Source organism: Leptidea sinapis, chromosome 26 (genome assembly GCF_905404315.1).
Source record: "Leptidea sinapis chromosome 26, ilLepSina1.1, whole genome shotgun sequence".
NCBI classification, from domain to species: domain Eukaryota; kingdom Metazoa; phylum Arthropoda; class Insecta; order Lepidoptera; family Pieridae; genus Leptidea; species Leptidea sinapis.
Genome location: NC_066290.1, coordinates 10,237,251 through 10,258,540, shown reverse-complemented (window position 1 = coordinate 10,258,540; position 21,290 = coordinate 10,237,251). Strand labels below are relative to the sequence as shown.

General features: G+C 34.3%; 1 protein-coding gene across 1 annotated transcript; it reads left to right on the top strand.

Annotated features, from left to right (window-relative positions):
- Positions 1–2,565: 2,565 nt before the first annotated feature.
- Positions 2,566–20,530, top strand: LOC126972438 (polycomb protein suz12-B). Its single transcript, XM_050819207.1, has 9 exons — positions 2,566–2,788; positions 2,876–2,922; positions 3,013–3,300; positions 3,910–4,120; positions 5,717–5,949; positions 6,231–6,444; positions 7,128–7,324; positions 12,734–13,008; positions 14,777–20,530. Exons 1-9 carry the CDS (start codon positions 2,689–2,691, stop codon positions 15,462–15,464), a joined length of 2,253 nt encoding a protein of 750 aa, XP_050675164.1. The 5' UTR covers positions 2,566–2,688; the 3' UTR covers positions 15,465–20,530.
- The last annotated feature ends 760 nt before the right edge of the window (positions 20,531–21,290 follow it).

Genomic DNA, 21,290 nt, shown 5'->3' with positions numbered 1-21,290 from the left:
GGCCGTCTAACAAATACACGTGCCGGCCGTGTCTCTTTGACTGCGGTGCTATTCACAGGCAAGCCCAACGTCGTGAAGTTGAAGAAGTGAAGTGAAGGACATCTTCTATCGATAATTAGCTTTCCTTAAAGGGCGTTGTAATCGATAAATAATAAGCTGTTTAAGTCTATTTTGAAATTGTTCTGTAATGATTATTGTAAAAATACTACACCTACCTAGGTATTTAAAACTAAGCAGCTTCAGAATTTTTATTTTTATAAATTATGAGGTATTTTAGAGATAATGATTGTGAATAAGGAGAACTAAACAATAACAATTTATTAAGTACTTGTTTGTAATTTGAAAGCAACCTATCAAAAATCGTACCAACTTACTTTTTTTTATGAAAATAAGGGACGAGACGAGCAGGACGCACAGCTGATGGTAATGGATACGCCCTGCCCATTACAATGCAGTGCCGCTCAGGATTTTTGAAAAACCCGAACCAATTTTGGCATAGATTGAGAGGGTTTCATATAAATAAAAGTATGAAAGCGTGAGTGGCCGACTATTTTAAAAAAATGTGCAATTCATACAGTTTACAAAATGGTATAATAAATCATTTTATTTATTACCACTACGAAGTTATTGCTATTGAGATGCAAAAAGAGTAAATACGACTAAAAAAGAAAAGATAAGTATTAATCAATTTTAATAATAATAAAAACTTCGGGTGTACATAAATCGAGCTTTATTCACACCAGGTGTTCAAATTGTCTGCCACCGACTCTTATATACGCTCGACATCTTCTAACAAAGGCTCTACTAAGATAACGTGCATATCATCGTTCATTTATTTTTGAAACGGCCTCTTGAACACGGCTGCGTTATTCCTCCCAATTTGAAATTGTTTTCAGGTACACTTTTTCCTTTAGATAACCCCAGTAAAAACAAGTCCAGTGGGTTTAAATCCGGGGATCAAGGAGGCCACAAAATGGGACCTAAACGACCAATCCATTTATTTGGATACGTGGCATTTAATAATAAGCACGTACGTTTGTACCATAATATGCAGGGCAGCCACTTCCTCAGGAACTTCTTCCATTAAGTTCGGGAGATCATTTTGCAAAAAAAATTTATAACTATGAGAAGATAAATTTCCCGGCAGTTTGAAAGGACCAATAATTATCCCGTTTAATATACCAGTCCAATATTTAACTTTGAACTGGTATTGCGTTCTCTCTTCTCGCATTAAATTTGGATTCGAGATTTGCCAGCTCTGCAGATTATGCGTATTATAGTATCTGTCTTTTTTTAAAGTTGATTCGTTGCTCCATAGAATTTTTCCAAAGAATTGTGGATCTCTCGGTTGCAGAGCTTGGACGCGTCTAATATGGTAACGATGATATTTATTTATTTTCAGTACACGGTGCACGGTCAATTTCGGGATTCCAGTACACCGTGATATTGTTTTTACAGAGGTCGACGGGTCTTGCTGAATTTCGTCAAGGACAATGTCTAGAGTATTGATATTCGCTAGTCTTCCGGAGCTCGTACCACCAATGCCACTGCCAGGTATTCTGCCTTCCGAATAACATCTGTGGACTCTCACGAATACACGGTAATCTGTATGACGCGCATTAGGATATCTTTCTCTATAAAGGGCTGCAGCAGCACTTGCGTTGCTCCTGCACTCACCGTAGATGAAGTGCATGTTGGCGTATTCTTGTACCATATATTAAATCCGCGGCATTTTGATTCACTTGGCATTTGATTGAATCAGTCCAAATACAAGCCAAGTCGTCGTAAATTCACCAAACAAAGTCCAAATCAGTAAACAAAACGAATAGTCTAATAAATAGCCAGAAATCGTCGTTATAACACTGATCCAAACTCACGGAGAAATGCGAAAGGAATGCATACATGCGATACCAAACAAGTCGAGAGACGCACTTAATAACTAAACTAAGTAAATGTCTTTGCTATGTATCTGAAACCGATCCGATAATAACCAAACCGGTGTACCAAGTGAAAAAAAGTGTTATCTCTCACTCGCTCATACTCTACAAATCAACCTATTCTTATTTCGTGTAAACAACATATGGGCTTGGGCCACGCTCAGGTAGTAAATAGTAAACCTCCCTAGTACAATAATATATTTAAAATTAATAATAGATTTAAAAGCTTTTATAACATCAGAGACAGAAACATGATCAAATTTAAAGATTTTATCACATTCAAAAATATTATCTTTCAATTGTGAAAGAAACACTTACTGAAGGAAACATCATGGATCTAATTTGTGATTCATTATTCATACGTAATGAAACCGGGTCGTTTTTTAAACGATGATGAGAAGTGGATTACGTACAAGAACTGTCAAATAATAGCCTATTTTTTTTTTCAAATTTTCATTTTATTACGTCTTAAATATTATACGATTTTATTATGTACTGAAATGTTAATAAACTTGGGAAAAATTCTAGAGTTTGCATATAAAATTCAAACTGACCCGTTATATTTATCGTTACACCCATGATTACTTAGACCATATCCATTTGGTTTAAATAACCATTGGCTAATGGCTGTCAAAATGTCAACGAACTATTGAACTTGGCGGTTCCGAACCGTTTCTGAATAACTAAGAATTTTATTAGAATACATAATATATAGGTATATTATACAATTATATGAAACAATAATAGAAAAATGCCTCCTAAAAAGCGTGATAAAGAAAGTGAAACAAACAGAAATCCTAAAATTGACCCATTGCAGGCAGACCATGAACTATTTCTGCAAGCGTTCGAAAGTAAGTACTATGGTTAAATATTTTTAGGTAGTTATCTAGACAATAAAACCTCCTTTGCAAGCATAACAAAATAATTTTATGTTGCAGAACCTACACAGATATACAGATTCCTAAGAACTCGAAATATGTTATCTGTAAGTATAGTTTTTATGACCAGGTTTTTACTTTTTGTACAATATAATGAATTATACTACTCTAATTCATTTTCATTCTTTGATTTTTAGCCAATATTTCTCAATAGAACACTTTCCTACATGAAAAGAAGGATGTCTCGAAGCAACAAGGGTCGTACAGGGTTCAAAGTTGATTCATTACTAGAGAAAATAACACTAAAGAAAAGTACTGAATTACAGCCAAATAGCTTGGGTGGATACATGACTCTTACCTTCCTGGGTTTCTATGACAAGAGCTTAGATCAATCTATAGATTATCAAGTCAAAGTAGAGACTTTATTATTAAAGATTTGCCACAAGAAAAGGAAAGAAAGTTCATCAGCTATTGTAGAAGTGTCTGTAAGTAATTTTAACTTTTAATTAAAATATGACTTATATATTATTATTATATACTACATAAAGGATACATGAGTCTCATTCTATGATCAGCTTTTTCTTTTTAATTAACATATATTTTTTATTATTATTCTGTAAATTTTAACATCATATTAGCTTTATTCTGTTTAATTTCTTTTCCATTAAATATTGCTATTGTTACAGTTATTTTCTCAGCTACCTTCCACTTTGATAGGATCAATCATTTCAATATTCATTTAGGTCAAATAAGTGGCATGAAACTTGTTGCCACTCTTTTCAATCCACACTTGCAGCTTCATTGTTTTACAAATTATTGTAATAATAATTGAATATATATAATCAATATGTAAAGTGATGCAACAAATATACTCAAATAACTTACACAATAATACATATTGTATTATTTTCATTGTTTGATAATTATTCATATAGACACTCTTTTACACAATTTTTTTATTATTATATTTATATTATGAATTGTTCATATTTGTATATAAATTCAAATATGACTTAACAAAATTATTTAAATATAATTTTGTATTGTATTTTATTATGCCAATCTACATGTTATACATTATATATTCTCAACAGGTTGGTAGTTGCTCTGTTCCATTAAATCCATCATCATCTGAGCCCCCAGCAATGGCTTCGGCAGTGAGCATTGCAAGTGAAACATTTAGCCCATCCCATGGCCCAAATGTTAAGTCCTATATGCTTATGTTGAGAGTGACTGTTACAAAATCACCGTGTGCTGGAAATGCAACTTCAAGCACAGCAGAGATTACAAATATTAATAATGATGGTAAGTTCACATATCATTGTGTATTGACTATCATTGTTCTATGCCAAATTTCAACAAAAACCTGTAGGTTATCTGGAAGAGATTGCTGAATAGTGATAAGGTGGCCTAATTGTGCTACCATGACTGTTATATTATACAAATTGTTACTTTATTTTCATTTCCAATAAGCTGGACAAGTTAATGACTACCCAGACTAAATAGGCAGACTTGAGTAATGTTAAATTATAATTTGCAATATTTTTATGTATCCATGACAAATATTCAAGTATAATTTTTTTTGTGTATACTCTTGAATAAAATAAGAAAATCTGTAGTTCTCAACATAAAGAACCAAAATTAATTTCTATCCTCTAATTTTAGTCTTAATATAATCTCTTAACTATTTATCGAGTTTGACACCCTAGTTTTATTGTTGAATTTTTGGACATTCTGGTAAAATATATTATTCCTTAGATCATTTATACATCTAAATAGACTGTGACAGTTGTGAAAATGTGGAAAATTGAGGTTGACAGTCTCAACATCTATTTTGAACAATGCACACACATTAACACAAAGTGACATATAAATCGAGAGTGTAAGATGCTGCTTGTCACACACACTAAAGTATTCAAATCACAATCACTTTATTCATTTAGGTCACAGAAATGACAATTATGAATGTCAAAAAAATATTGAATCTACCGCTGCTTCATAAAGGGATGAGCTAATGAGAAGAAGTAGCAAGAAACTCATTGGCATTCTTTTATATCAAGATTTACATTTCCATTGATTTACAAATTTCATTTCAATTACAATATGTAAAATGATGCAACAAACATACTGAAACATCAAATAATCAATAGTCTTACATGAGTAAGTCAAAAAAGTAAATGTAAATTAATACAAAAGTTATTGAGTACAGTAGCTGCATCATCCACACACACCAATATATATATATAATATTTAAATTAATATTATAATTATTATAATATATATATATATATATATAATATTTAAATTCAAAACTGTCCTGCTTTCATTGGTTGTCTTCAGCAAGAAGCTCTATCTAGTCTAGACATATAAATTATCAGAGTATTATTCTACTATTATATTCTTCCTACATTGAAAGATATACCACAATTTAACCAATATCAATAAATAATTAATTAATACTTGAAACATTAAATTAATGTTTTGAATTGCACATTGGTTCTAGAAAAATAAGTTAACCAAAATCAATTTGACAACTAAGACTGTCTTTACTTACCAATAATTTATAGCTGAGTTTTACTGTTTTAACAGGCATGATTTAGTTTTGAATTTTATTTTAATTACTTGGCAACCCTGATAAGTGAGCCTGTCAACTGTGCTATGGTGTCCCGGGTGCCAAGCCACCAATGCAGCAAACACTTGTATGATCCGCCTATAGTGGTGCTAGATAGTTTGTGTGAAAGTGTGTTGATGATTATAATTAACTAATGTTTTATATTATGTATTGTTTTAATCTGCCTTAGTATAGCTGTTCGTCCTTTATCTCAAATTATTTACATCATAGTGTATATTACATGAATAAGATATTTTTTCAAATTATTCACACAAATTGAATATTTGCAGAACCTCTTATTAAGCGAATCAAGCCATCAGAAACAAACTCAAGTTCTACAGAAAACAAATGGACAAAGCTGTATGGTAGTGAATTAATTGTGTATGATAAACACAATCGGTGTCTCCTAACAAATGGAGAGTATGATTTGGTTCTTCATGATGCAACACCTGGGGGAAGAAGTGCTACAATTGCTAGGTCACCACATAAAGCACTTATGGCACAGTGGGAGACAATACCTAGTGTATGTAGTTTTTTTAGCTGACTCTTGCCACAGTACATTCTTGTATATTTTCATTCACAAATACATACAATTTAATATCCAATAAATAAATATGAATGAATGAATGAATATGTATATTTGTTCATTCTCCTCTTCCATGAATAAAAAACATATTATCTAAATTCAAAAATAATATAATATGGAAATATCAAATCCCCAATTTGTGCTCTTAAATGAAACCTTAAATGATGATATGATAGGTTAGAAAAAATTAGAATATTAATATCAATTTAAATTTACAGGAAAATGATTTACATGGAAACACAAACCCGTTTGACATATTCAAAGTTAGACCACTATTGAAGCTGAAACTGAGTTGGAGTCAAGAACCTACGAATGGTCTCGTGAATAGACCGAAGTTATATCACGCCAATGATACTAATGGAATTAAGAAAGGCTTAAGTATTACTAAGAATAGATTTTGTATGCAGAAGGGAAATGGCGAAAGTAAACACAGTAAGTTTATTAACATTGCTTACTTGTTCATTTTACTATTTTGAAGATGGGTCTAAATAATTAAGAAATATTGTTGATTTGAATCAAGTGTACAAAATTGTAGTACTAAATAATTATCACACACACCTCGTAAGGCATAGCAATGAACAACACAGGGGCAGACATTCAAATATTTTTTTCCTTTTTATGAATACTTAGAATAGTAACTTTTTTCCAAAAGTAACTTTTTCAAAGACCTTATGAATTTTTTAATATTGGTATCGGCTTTTAAGTGTTCTAGTAGCTTATTATAAATTTCAACTGACATTGGGTAGGGAAAATTTTTAACAAAGAAACAACCGACTTCAGAAACACTAGTCCAAAACTATACACAAATAAAATTTGAAAAACAACAAAATTTTATGAACGATGCGGGACTCGAACCCACGACCTCCGGCATTCCGTGCCGGTGCTCTAACCAACTGAGCTAACCGTTCGAGTGTCGTATCGTTATAAAATCTTGTATGCTTTGTTCAACTCCCAGGTTGTGGCTTCATCTACAGGATCTACTTTACAGTTGATAACCTGCTCAACCCCAATATTTGCATATTAAGAAATGACTTGAGATGTTGCACTTGTAAATCTAAACAATTTGTTATGTTTTTAAAGTGATAACCCTCAAAAACATAATCTGTTAATTTCAGATAAAAAGTCTGAGAACGAAGGTGAAATGAAACGACAACAAATTATATATCAGTTCTTGTACAACAACAACTCGCGGCAACAGACGGAGGGCTGCGACGATCTCCACTGTCCCTGGTGCTCGCTGGACTGTGGCACACTGTACTCACTGCTCAAGCATCTCAAGCTGTGTCATTCCAGATTCAACTTTACATATTTTGTGAGTTTTACATTTGCATTATGTACTTTGACCTCCCTTACACAGGCTGCCGGCTAGATTATGGGTACCACAACGGCGCCTATTTCTGCCTTGAAGCAGTAATCTGTAAACATTATTGTGTTTTGGTCTGAAGGGCGCCGTAGCTAGTGAAATTACTGGGCGAATGAGACTTACATCTTATGTCTCGAGGTGATGAGCGTAATTGTAGTGTTGCTCAGAATATTTAAGTTTTTAAGAATCCTGAGAGGCACTGCATTGTAATAGGTAGGACGTATAAATTACCACCCGCTGAACGTCCTACTCTTCTCGTCCCTTATTTTCATAAAAAAAATGTCAAGTTTAAACTATCTAAATCTATTTAAATTCAAACATTTTTATTCAAAGTAAAATCACTTCTTGAATGTAAACAATTACCTGACAAACGACCTGAGAAGAATTGGCTCAACTAAATTTTTTAAATAAAATTTATTGTTAAATAAAGAGGAGTGGCTACATTCTCAATCTGCGGTATTTTTAAGAGTCATTTATAGTATAGTAACCTTTACGATTACAAAAGTTTTTTAACAAAATTTTTAAATTTCGTAACACTTCCTTCTAACTCGACGTTACCGAGTAGTAAGCATTACAAGTTTATGTTTGTTCCTCGTGTTACCAATTTGATTATCACAGTTTCCACCAAATTCGCTAATTTGCCTATACAACATTATCAAGAATGAATAAAATAATGAGATGCAAAGGTAAAATGTTTATTTTTTAAAGTTTTCTCTCAATGATTCTTTAGGACCTAGGTTATAAATAGCGCGAATAGCCCTCTTCTGCAGCACAAAGATGGTATTAATATCGGCTGCGCCCCATTGACTTACAATATATGACATATAATAGACTCACAATAACGCTCAAAAATATCTGCAGCCAAACTCTGCCTATGCGTCTATTAGGCAGAGTTTTCGTTTAGCCGCTTTAAATACAACGCCACGCAATGCCAAAGCGTTCAGTGACAAACTGTCCAAATAACAGCACATCCAAACTTAAAAAGGATAAATACATTTCAGTTGATAAAATTACCTTTAAAATTAATAAAATACTATTATTTATACCTATTGATAGGTTTTAAGTCAGTGCCAAGCCCTAAAAAAAATAAAACTTAATATTATATACAGGGTGTCCCAAAACTCAACGATAACCTGGTACCGGGCGAGAGGCCAAGGTATACCAGTTATGAAAAAAATAAGAAAAAAAATCTATGTCACTTAGTCAAGCGATGACAGACATTTTTCGAAAATGTTAAAAATTTGACACCCTTTGTCACATTTTTAGGTACTGTGATCGCAATTTTCACAATTTTACAGTGATTTTTTTAATAATGTTATCTCAAATAACAGTGCTATTAATGGTGACCACAAATGAAAGTAATAATCATTGTTAACTAAGTAAAATAAATTAAATTTTGACGAGTTATGATTTATAAAATTTATGTCAGTCAACTTTGACACTCTACGTTGGAAAAAAAATGTACTAAACTACCTATGGCAAGTTTTTTTAAAAGATGGCCTATTTAGTCTAGATTTCAAAATAGTACAACACTTGCCACTTTTCTTGCCAATAAAACTGCTATTTCGTATTTTTTGCGAAAGGAACTCATGGAAAATTTAATCAAAATAAAACGGTAAATTATCGTAACACTTTATTATCCTAAAATTAAAGCAGATGCTCAAATTGTTTCCCTCCAGCACGAATACAAGCTCTGCATCTTCTCAGAAATGACCTGTTCACCAGTCTTGCAAATCTCCTCGCATTGATTTCTTCTGATCCTGAATCAATTTTTGGCGCAATTCTGTTACATTTTGAATTGGTTTTGAGTAGACCTTTTCTTTTATGCATCCCCAGTAAAAAATATCTACTGGATTCAGGTCTGGGGACCGAGGGGACCATGAAATTGGTCCAAGGCGTCCGATCCATTTACCGGGATATAATTCGTTTAAATATTCTCTTACAGGCCGGGCATAATGTGCTGGGCAACCATCTTGTTGATACCACATTTCTCTGTAGATGTTGAGTGGTACATCTTCTAGCAATGTCGGCAAATCATTTTGAAGAAAATGCAAGTAGGTGGCGCCATCTAAATTTTCAGTGAATTCAAATGGTCCAATTATTTGACCATTTAATATTCCTGTCCACATGTTGACTTTAAATTAGTATTGGGATCGATCCTCACGCATCAAATGCGGGTTTTCCGTATGCCAACTATGAAGGTTATGTAAGTTTAAATAACCATCTCTTTTAAATGTCGATTCGTCAGTCCACAAAAATTTATTTAGAAAATCCGGATCTTCACGAATTTTCACTAACATGGTTCTGCAGAAATCAACTCTGGGTGCGTGATCACGTGGTAACAAGCTCTGCACACGTTGTACATGGTAAGGATGAAAATCGTATCGTTTTAAAATTCGATGTGCGGTACTCTTCGCCACACCCGTTGCAATTTCAATCGCACGTACTGAGGTACTGGGGTCATTTTCAACTTCAGCGTCGTAGTTTCCTTGAGGTCTCCCACCAGATGTACGAGCACTGGGTAATCGTCCTTCCGAGTATGATGCGTGCACATTTAGGAAGACACGATAATCTGGGTGCCTCTCCCGATACAGTCGAGCTGCCGCAGAGGCATTACAATGGCACTCACCGTAGATAAGATGCATATTTGCATACTCTTGCGGTGTGTACAAATGCGGCATGTTGTTCACACACAGTTTGCACAGCACAAAGTCCAAAAAACAAACCCAGAGTCGTCAATTACGGATAGAGTATCAAGTCCAGGGTAACACAAGCCAAAGTCGATAGTACGAAAGTAACACGATTATGAGAGAAGCGCAGTAAACGAAGAAACGATGCGTACTAAATGTTATTGTTTAAATTTTATTATGAATGACTGATGAGTCGTTGTGAGTGAGACGGATAGTGACGTCTCGTTTTGACAAATACCATAACTACTATCCATTTCTTTTTATCATTTTTGTTCATTACAAACAATGGAGACTTCGAACTTTTCAAACAAAAGAATATCAGGTATTTTTTTTTACTGAGGGATCCCTACGCATAGCATACGAAATAGCAGTTTTATTGGCAAGAAAAGTGGCAAGTGTTGTACTATTTTGAAATCTAGACTAAATGGGCCATCTTTTAAAAAAACTTGCCATAGGTAGTGTAGTACATTTTTTTTCCAACATAGAGTGTCAAAGTTGACTGACATAAATTTTATAAACCATAACTCGTCAAAATTTAATTTATTTTACTTAGTTAACAATGATTATTACTTTAATTTGTGGTTACCATTAATAGCACTGTTATTTGAGATAACATTATTAAAAAAATCACTGTAAAATTGTGAAAATTGCGATCACAGTACCTAAAAATGCGACAAAGGGTGTCAAATTTTTAACATTTTCGAAAAATGTCTATCATCGCTTGACTAAGTGACATAGATTTTTTTTCTTATTTTTTTCATAACTGGTATACCTTGGCCTCTCGCCCGGTACCAGGTTATCGTTGAGTTTTGGGACACCCTGTATACTAGCCAAAACAAAATAAGGGCCACCACGTTTTTACAGTATTCTCATGAATTCTTGAGGTTTAAGGGTTGATTAATGATTCAATTGGATAAATTGTTTGATTTTTATTGTAGACAGCATAAATTAATGATGCATTCCATTAAAAAAAGAAATTTTCTCCACTTTTTCTAAACATTAACATTTTTGCAAAAATAATTAGTGAGGAAAAAAATTCTGAAAAAAAAAACATAAAATGTTTCTTGATTAATGACTTTCCTCAATATCTAGTATGCCATCCTTGATTACTAATGCACTCTTGAAGCCTAGAAGGTACACTCTCCACCAGGTGTACCACTGTTTCTTGAGGAATTTGTTCCCAGCTTGATTTCAGAACGTTTATTAGCTGTCTTTCATTGTGCACGGGTTGGTTTGTGCTTCGAACACTGCGTTTCAGTAAATCCCACATGTGTTCAATGGAATTAAGATCCGGACTGTTTGTAGGCCAGGCCGACACCTGTTGTATACCAGGCTCCTCTAGGGATTCTCTGGTGGCCCTAGCTGTATGAGCGCGAGCATTATCGTGCATCAGATGGAATCTTGCGCCGATTCTCTGTACATATGAGACCACATGGGGTCTTATGACCTCCTCGATGTAACGTTGAGCTGTTATTGTGCCTTCGTATAGAATTACCAGCTCGGTTCTGCCTGACATAGAGATTCCTCCCCATACCATAACATTGGGGCCCCCAAATCTGCCACTTTTATGGATGCAAGCATCCGAAAATCGCTCACCTTCACGCCTCCACACCCTAATGCGACGGTCATCACTAAAAAATTGAACTTTGCACTCATCCGTAAACAATACTGTCCTCCAATCATTCATATCCCACGCCAGATGCTGCCTTGCGAATGATAATCGGTTTGCACGATGAGCACTTGTTAATGGTATCCGCACCACACTCTCCTGGAGAACTGCTGGTCCTCGTGTGAACGATTTCTAATAGTTTGATCACTAACACGTGTACCGGTCGCCTGCTGCAAACGGTTTTGTAACGAACGGGCTGTTATACAGCGTTCTCTAAGCGCAGTCAAGCGCACGTAGCGGTCCTCCTGTGCTGTAGTAGCTCGAACTCTGCCATATCCCCGTCTCCTGGTTAGTCTCCCAGACTCTTGAAAACAATTCCAAGCATTCTGGATCACTCGCCGGGAAAAACCCAGCTGCAACGCCACAGAACGCTGCGAATGGCCTTCTTGAAACAATGTTACAGCCCTAGTTACGGTTGGCAAGTCCATATGACTTCGAATTCTCGGCATAACTTTTTTAAAATGTTAATTCAGCCACTAGTCAAACGAAACTAACAGTGTTCCTGAGAGAATCGTCAATTTGACTGAGTTCAAATCCGTCTTAAAATCGGGTAGAATCAAGTGGTTACAATAAATTATCTAAAACTACCCACTTTAAACAATTATGCGGGTGGGATGCTCAAAAAAAGTGTGTAAACAAATAAGGTAACACCACAATAAAGTATCAGCTACGTATCGCTAGCGAGGCCCAAAAAATCAAGTGGCCCTTATTTTGTTTTGACTAGAATATTAGTATTTTTATATTTTTAGAAGTAATGAGTATTATCTTATAATATCTACACCAAAAACAACACCTCTGTTATTATCCAGTACATACAAAAAAATCTGACTACGTATTTACTGTTTTCTACATTGACCGACTTTTTTGGTAACCAAACCGTTATTTTGCTAGTATCCATAATAATCCAAATTTTGTGAGTTTTGAGATAGCGGAATTTACACTCAAGAAAAGTCACACAATTTGGATGAAACAAATAAAGCAAATATGTGTTATTTTCAGCCCATACCAGGTGGCGCGAGGATCGACGTATCTATTAACGAGCTGTACGACGGGTCGTACACCGGATCTCCTCATGACCTCATCGCAGCCCAGGGCAGGTCATCAGCAAGCGGCCCCAGAGCCGGGCCCACCAGGCGGGCCTCACTGACTCATTTACTGATGTGGAGACCCCGAGCCAGGAGGCGGCAGCAGAAACATAGCCTGGCAGAGTTCCTCGAGATAGAGGATAGTGATGTATTGGAGGCGCAGCGGCCTTATATCACAGGACACAATAGGTATGTGGGTGACAGCAACATTTGACAACATGACCAACTTATTACAGACACGATATACAATGGACATATAGCTAAATTTAAAAATATCCAATCACAGATACCATAGACATATTAAGCTAAATTAAATAATATCCAATTACAGACAAAATATTCAACAGACAAATTATAGTTGAATTAAAAACTTTACAGTTACAATATATAATAGAACTATAGATAGATTAAAAAAAATACAATATACAATAGAAATATAACTAAATTAAATAAAATATACAATTACAGACACAATATATAATAGACATTACAATATTACATAATATGACAATTATTTATACAAATAGTATAAATTGTCATATTATGTAATGAAATGACATTGACTGAATTATTTGTGTTGCAAATATAATATAGGTATTTATTAGTCGATAAAATATACCTTCGTTCCGGATAAACAATTATCATAAATTATATACTAAAACACCGAAACACGCTGCATCTTATGGTATAAGTATTGTTCCGATCGGTTCAATAGTTTTTCCAGTATATCTTAATAAAGAGACGGCTCTCCATTTATTAGTAAAGAGTAGTGTTAAGTATCGGCGCAGTAGTTATATGAACGACGCACGTCTATCAAACTCGCTAGTCGATTGCACACTGATTTATTAGTAAAAGGGAGGGAACGTGTGGGACAAACCCCACAAAAGCACATACAACATGCAACTAAAAAAATAGCATTTGGCTCTACTAAAAAAGCAACTTGCTGCGGAGAAATTGAACCACATCCACTGGAAATAAAAGTTTTTTCTGTATGCGGACATAAACACATGCACACACGGAAACACACACACTCTTACACACACATGCAAGGGTAATAGGAACACTTTAAATATTACATTTTATAAAACAAAAATTGCTTAAGTAGGTAATCGGGGAGCCACAATACATCCACTCCCACGCAACACCTTATGGAGGAGGGGAGGAAACATTAATCCATGATTCCATGTCAGGTGAAGCTGAGCTTTTCCTTTTGCCTATTGTTTCATCGTGTAGCCTAATTATTCATTTTATTTTTGTAATGTTTTGTATGGCTTAATAAAGGATTTATTTATTAATTTAAGTGCGCATTCGCAACTTATGATATTATATAACACCATATAACTCCATCTACGTGATTACATATATACATTCACTTCTTTTCACCAGTCCGAGGCTTCTTAGCACGAGATGCCGCCTAGCTGATGCAGTAATGTGTAAGAATTAACAGTAATAGCACAGTCTACGGTCTGAAGGAAAAAACTGGCTAAAGACTGGTTTAATATTTTATGTGTCAAAGTTAAAGCGCGCTTATCGCGATGCCGCTCAGATTTTCGGGCTCAATCAAGAATATCTTCCACAGTGCGGTTTTCAAGTAATTTTCTTGCACATACTGCAAAGCTGTGGAATGGGCTTCTTTGTCCGGTGTGTCCGGGACGATACGACATGGGCACCTTCATAAAAAGCGCGTAAACCTTAAGGTTTACGCGCTTTACGGCCTTTAAAGGCCGGCAATGCTCCTGTGATTCCTCTGGTGTTGCTGTTTGTCCTCCTCTTCCATAAAAAAGAATCTGAGCGGTACTGCATTGTAATGGACAGGGCGTAGCATTTTCCATCACGTGAACGTCTTGCTCGTCTTTTTAGTTTATCTCATAAAAAGTATTTCTATTCGCAAACAGGTAGAGGAAAGTTTTCATCATCACAGTTACCTAGCAATTAATCATATTTTCCCCTTTTTCAGACTTTATCACCACACAATTACATGCCTACCAGTATACCCGAATGAGCTGGATATAGACTCTGAAAGTGAAACAGACCCTCTCTGGCTCCAACAGAAAACTATGATGATGATTGACGAGTTCACTGATGTCAATGAAGGTGAAAAAGAGCTGATGAAAATGTGGAACTTGCATGTGATGAAATATAACTATGTAGGGGACTGTCAGATACAACTCGCCTGTCAGATGTTCCTACAAATGAAAGGAAAGGAGTTGCTTGCAAAGAATCTTTATAGAAATTTTATCCTCCATGTGAGTTCATTGCATGATTTTGGACTGATTAGTGCAGTGGATTTATACCAAACAATGCAAATGCTTAACCAAATGCTAGCCGATAGTACGGAAGCCAAAGAAAAGATGAGAGAATCATTAAAAGCCCAAAGGGAGCATTGGAATGCGGTTGGGAAGTTTCAACAGCCGGTTATTATAGAAGCAAAACCGCAAGTTAATATCGCTAAGTTAAACGCTGAGGCGTCCCCTTCAGTACGAAGAAAGATTTGCAGTTTACAAAATGCAAATCGTATGGGGTCTAGCGGCTTTAACAAGTCATCGAGCCCGGGCCCAAGCAATGAGTCGAAACGGAAGATGTCATCTGGAAGCATTCAGAGTAGGAAGCGCTCTTCTATATCAGAGAGGAAGAACTCTGTGTAGCGAAAACTAAGCCTATATCAAGGACTGGTCTCCCGATGAGGCTTTTAGTGAAAATGGTGTTCTATTTCTGAACGAACCAATGAGGCAGGTGATCTAAAGATTGTAAGTGTAATTTAGTAATGTAAAGTGGTTAGGCATATAAAGACCAATTAGATTCTGATCCGTATTTTGGCAAATTGTAAGTGTCAGTATTGTTGTGGGTTTCATATTTTGATGCTAAGATGTTACAAAAATCCTCAGCAACCATAATATGGCCTCATATTTAACGTTACATGTTTTTTTATAAGTAAAAATTTGTAAAATTTATCACTGCCCAAAATATGCCTATGTCAATACTTTTGGGATAACATAAAAACTGCAATTATTTATGGGTTACTTAAATATTAGAGAAGTGACGCCATTGGTCAGAGCCAATTTGGGGTAAGAGAATGGCGACAAATGCTAATTTTCAACGAATCCTCTCCACTTCTTTGTTTGTTGTCATGAACTATGACGTCATCACAAATGCTCCACAAGCGCGCTAAAATGACAAACATTTAAAGTGTCCGCATCGATTGGCTATTTTTAACAATGTTTTTTAAGTAATTTGAGCTTCTAACTTCTAAAACTTTTTATAATTATATTGACTATCAAATAAAAATATAAAATAAAATTCCCTTATCCCCAATTCTCCACGTTCTAGGTGTTTCTTAAGTACCAATAACGAGAGAGTTTCAGGGTTTTTAAGAATAACTGTTCTAAATAAGGTAATGTGTTGATGTCAAATTAGGTTATCGAATTTACTCTGATAAACACGGCTATCAAAAATTTAAATAATATGCTTTCTAAAGTATTAAAACGTGTGGAATATTCTATTCTATTCTTTCTAGTGGCTTCTGTGGAAGGGGCACCACAACTCGCCAATGTCACGTTTCAGTAGACCAACAAGCTTAGAGTGTGCCACTTGATCGGTGTAAATGAATTTATAAGTGATTATAGTAATGACCGGTGCTCAGAATCAAAACAGATTTATTTTCTTATTATACCTGAAACAAATATACATGCTGTTGATTAACAGTGACAATTACCAATGACCCATCTAACTATGAGAGTTACCCACCATTTTTAACCAGGCATGGAAATTATTGTTTAATTCATTATCACTTTATGAAATTGAAATAAGTCTCAATTATTTCTCATCTGAAATTTCGTACTAAAACGTGGACTATGTCGTGGTTTTTCAACGCATCCATTTCTATCTGCAACTAATGTAGGTTTTACAACGAAAGAAAATTGATTTAAAAGTACGATTATATACCTATTTATATTATAGAAAAAAACTGAGCTATTTTTATAAGATGAACTTATACAAAGTAGGTAAGGTAGGTAGTTTAGGTAAAGAAGTCAACCCTAATGTCGTTAGAAGAGGTAAGAGACACGCGATAAAAAGAGGCAACTTCTAGGTGAATAAAAATGTAGGTTAGTCGCTACTAACCGTGCGATCTGAATTACACTTTATTGTATGACCGCAAGAGTCCCTATTTCTTTAATTGATTTTGCGGAGTGAGACTTCTGTACTTACACTATTATATATTTTATGGTATTGCCTAGTCTAATTGACCGCTACTAAGATTTATTTTAAATCGAATTCATTTCAAAAGCGACACACGCCACACCAAGATATATACGAATATGAACGTTTTCGTGAATATTCAAAGTAGATTGATAAATAGTTATTTGTGTAAAAGCTTTTCTTAATGCTGAAACAAAATTCTTTCGAAGATATACATAGTCAACGTAATCTAAAATCTGTCGTCATGACTATTATTAAGGATGCAGATGTCCAAAGCAATTTGGAAACTCCCAAATTGCAAATGCCAATGAGAATATTCGGAAACATCCCTGGTATCTTTAACGAATATATTGAATAGCCCGGTTGAATGAATTTTGCTAATTTTCACTTAATAACCATTGAATTGTGCACGCGTTTTAATATTTTAAATAGCATTTTGTTTAAAAAAACAGCGTATTTCGTCCACACATAACTTATACATTTGCACTGCCAACTTATTATAGAATGTATACATTATGTTATAAAAAACCTGTACGATAATTACTTGTAAGTAATAATATAATTTGAATGCAGTGACACCACTTAAACCAAAATAAAAGATCAAAACCTTTTAATTAATTAACATTAAATGCTAAAGTAAAAAGAACATTTCATATTAAATGGTTTCACAAATCTTGAGAACCCCTGACTTGTTTATTATAGCTGTAAGCTAAGGCCATCGCCCTGACCTTGGTGTAATAGCGTATAGCAAGTATCAGGTGCGCGGTGCGGCGTGGGCGGCTCAAACGTATAAGGCGGGTGAAGACTCGTCTGAATACAAAACTTTTAAATATGCTGATTGTTTGAAAATCAATATTTATTTGTTTTCACTACTTGATACCAAGATACGCCTCAAGATATAGTACAGCTTTTTTTAACATCCTGTATATTTACAATTATAATAAAATAATACTTAAAATTGTTTAGTATCGCCTGTACTCTAACTATTATCAGAAGTTTTTTTTTCGAATACTGTTTTTTGTTTCAGTGTCCATATAATGGATGACAGTTAAGTTTTAAGTTATGCATATTATAATAATTATTAATGTCTATCTTTTATAAAGTAATTCACTTATTAAAAGACTCAAAACAAACATTGATTTGGTGCAGCCACACTGCTGTTTAAAAATATTTACAAACATTTGATCACATTGTTAGTAAATGTTTACATGTTAGGTGCCTGATGTTAATAAACATTTCTATACAGATCAAATTTGTAACCAAAACTAATGAATGTTGCGAGACTCGAACCCGCGACTTTCGTTTACCATCCGAGCGCTCTTACTAACTGAGCCAACCGTTCTTCGAGTGACGCATGTTTCGTAAATCTTGGTATTTCGTGTTCAACTCTCAGGTTGTTAACCTTAAAAATAACTAATAATTAATAATAATAAAAATTAAATAAAAAAATAACAAATTGATTTGTTAAAGTTAAATTGATTTTTAAGGTCTCTCTTTACAAATTAAATTTGTAACCAATAGTACAATGTGAGAGTTGAACAAGACGTACCAAGATTTACGATCCATGCGTCACTCGAACGCTTGCCTCAGTTGGTTAGAAGGTTCGGACGGAACCCGAGAGGTCGCGGGTTCGAGTCCCGCAACGTTCATATATTTTGGTTACAAATTTAATTTGTACAATTAATAATTAATCCCAGAAATGACCGTATGATGTAGAATTTAATAAATGTTATAGTATATATATAAACATTATCTATCAGTAGGGGCACTCAAAATATCTAACAATTCCTAACATTTGTTAGTAAGTACTAATTATTAGTGTTTGAAAATGTTTGTAAACATTTTTTAACTTCAGTATAGCAGCACCATTTTCAGTAGAATATGGCAACACTTTATACGTTCATAGAAATAAATTAATTAAGTCTAGCTAGAGAGCCTGATTATTGAATATAATACGAAATAAATCTAGCTAAGATCAATGTTAAAATATTATATTTGACAAGAATAAATTCAATTTAATAAATTTCCATAAAAACCAAAAATTGTGCATACAATTTTTGGTTTTCTTGTGATATAATAATTCAATAATATTTGAATATACAATAAAATTTATAGTTCATTTTATATTCATATTAACTGCAACTGTGTTCTAAATACGACTCGATCGTAACTGCCGAAAAAGACTTATAATTATTATTATTAGCATTAGGATGGCAATGTGTAAAATATTTGTGATTGTCTAGATTTTTATGAGTACAAGAAATCTTTAGGTTGATTAAGAAATCATACATAAAATATTTTACTTTACCCTACTTGTAGTGCAAATTGTGTGTATGATTGATATCTTGTCGGTTTTAGGGCAATGTATGAATGAGGTGAATAGACAAGTTAGTTGTGCAAATATTAAGGCCTATCGCAGATGACACACATTTTGTGCTATTGAGTCTGCAGCACACAAAAAGGTCTGCATTGCGCGCAAAATGTTTGTGGCAGATATTAAACAGACTCAAAGCAAACGACGCGACGTACACTTTTGGTCATTAAGTCGGCAGAACTGTAGGGAAGTACAGATACGGTGTATTATTTCGTACTTGACATATAAAAAAGACGAAGAAATAGAGAATTTTGGGTTCATCCTAGTCTTTCAGAATGATTATTAAAGGGACTGTTTCATAATAAACATTCAGTTCTAAAACTACATCCAAATAAATTGGCACACTTCATCCCACAATTTTCTTTTTAAATTTCTGTCATGATACTCTGCCAAAGATGTATGATACAGTGCTGGTCTGTTTACTATTTCTTGAATCAACATCGATGTCTAGCGCCATGATACACGTCAATCACTAGCAAGTGCAGACTACAGACTAAAGTGAGCGTCGTCTGCGTTAGCGCGTGTTGACGCGAACGTTATATATTTTTTTGCGCACTTTTTGTATGGCGCGGTCAGATCTACGAGGATATTGTGCGTGTCAGACTTTTTGTGCGTCGTATACTCCATATAATTCTTTATGTTTCATTATCACAGACTAAAAAGTGCGTCACGGATAGTCTGTCGTCTGCGATAGGCCTAAGAGGAAATCTGCCGTGATACCAATTCTTAAGCAATAAATTGATGTTTTATGTAAATTCATACAAAAGTTATTATATATTATTATCTATAAATAACAACTTCATTTTACAAATTATGCCTCCTAAGCCCATGTAAGTTATTAAGTGTACCTATTATTGTCCTGTTTAGGACACCATAACTTGTATTGCCATATATTGCGGATGGACTTTACATAATTATTGCCGTGTTAAATATTTTTTTCGAATTTTATATTGGTATGTGTCCACTTAATGATATATTGTCAAGTGTTAAGATACAATTTCTTGTGAGGAGGCACAATTTATTGTTTTATTCTTAAATATTTCCGTTATTTTCAAAGGTTGCTTAGAATTACATTTATTTTAAATAAATTTAAATTGCGATGATTGATGATTGTACTTATTAAATAATTATTTTATACAATGTTTTTTATATATTTACCCATTCATATCTTAAGTACATAGGCTGCAATAAAAGTATCGGGAATGGAATATTTCCACTGTTCCTGTCATATTAAAATCTTTTAAATTGAAAACTCCTTGGTTTTAAATATCGAATACCATTTATTTATTTAAAAAAAGATTCTCGGTCTTGTCACAAGGTCTTGTCAAACTTGTTTAGTCGTTGAGAAAATGGAATTGACTCGAGAAAATTGTAGAGCGATGATTTATTATGACTTTCGAAGTGGTTTAATACAAAAACAGTGTGTTGACCGGATGATTTCTGCATTTGGTGATGAAGCCCCATCCAAAACCACAATTTATCGCTGGTTTGCTGAATTTCAACGTGGACGTGTCAAGTTCAGTGATGATCCCCGTCAAAGTCGTCCAAAAACTGCAGTCACCAAAGAAAACGTTGATGCTGTGCGTAAGCTGATTGAGGAAGATCGACATGTGACAAACCGCGAAATTCAGGCAACTTTAGACATTGTCATGAGTCAAATACAAATAATCTTGCATGAACAATTAGGTGCAAAAAAGTTGTTTTCCCGATGGATACCGCATTTGCTCTGTGAAGAGAAAAAAGCGGCTCGCGTTACTTGGTGCGTCAGAACTCTCGAAAGATTCCACGCAGGATCCTCAAATGCTGTATATAACATCGTTTCAGGTAACGAACCCGAAACAAAAAACCAGTCACGAGTTTGGGTGTTCGAAATAGAGTTAAAGCTAACAAAAATTGTTCG

What these genes read in the sequence shown, in the direction of transcription:
- LOC126972438 (XM_050819207.1), top strand. Translation starts at nt 2,689, where the DNA reads ATGCCTCCTAAAAAGCGTGATAAAGAAAGTGAAACAAACAGAAATCCT. An exon ending in GAACTCGAAATATGTTATCT is followed by an intron (nt 2,923 to 3,012) that starts GTAAGTATAGTT and finishes TTTGATTTTTAG; the next exon opens with CCAATATTTCTCAATAGAAC. An exon ending in AAATGGCGAAAGTAAACACA is followed by an intron (nt 6,445 to 7,127) that starts GTAAGTTTATTA and finishes TGTTAATTTCAG; the next exon opens with ATAAAAAGTCTGAGAACGAA.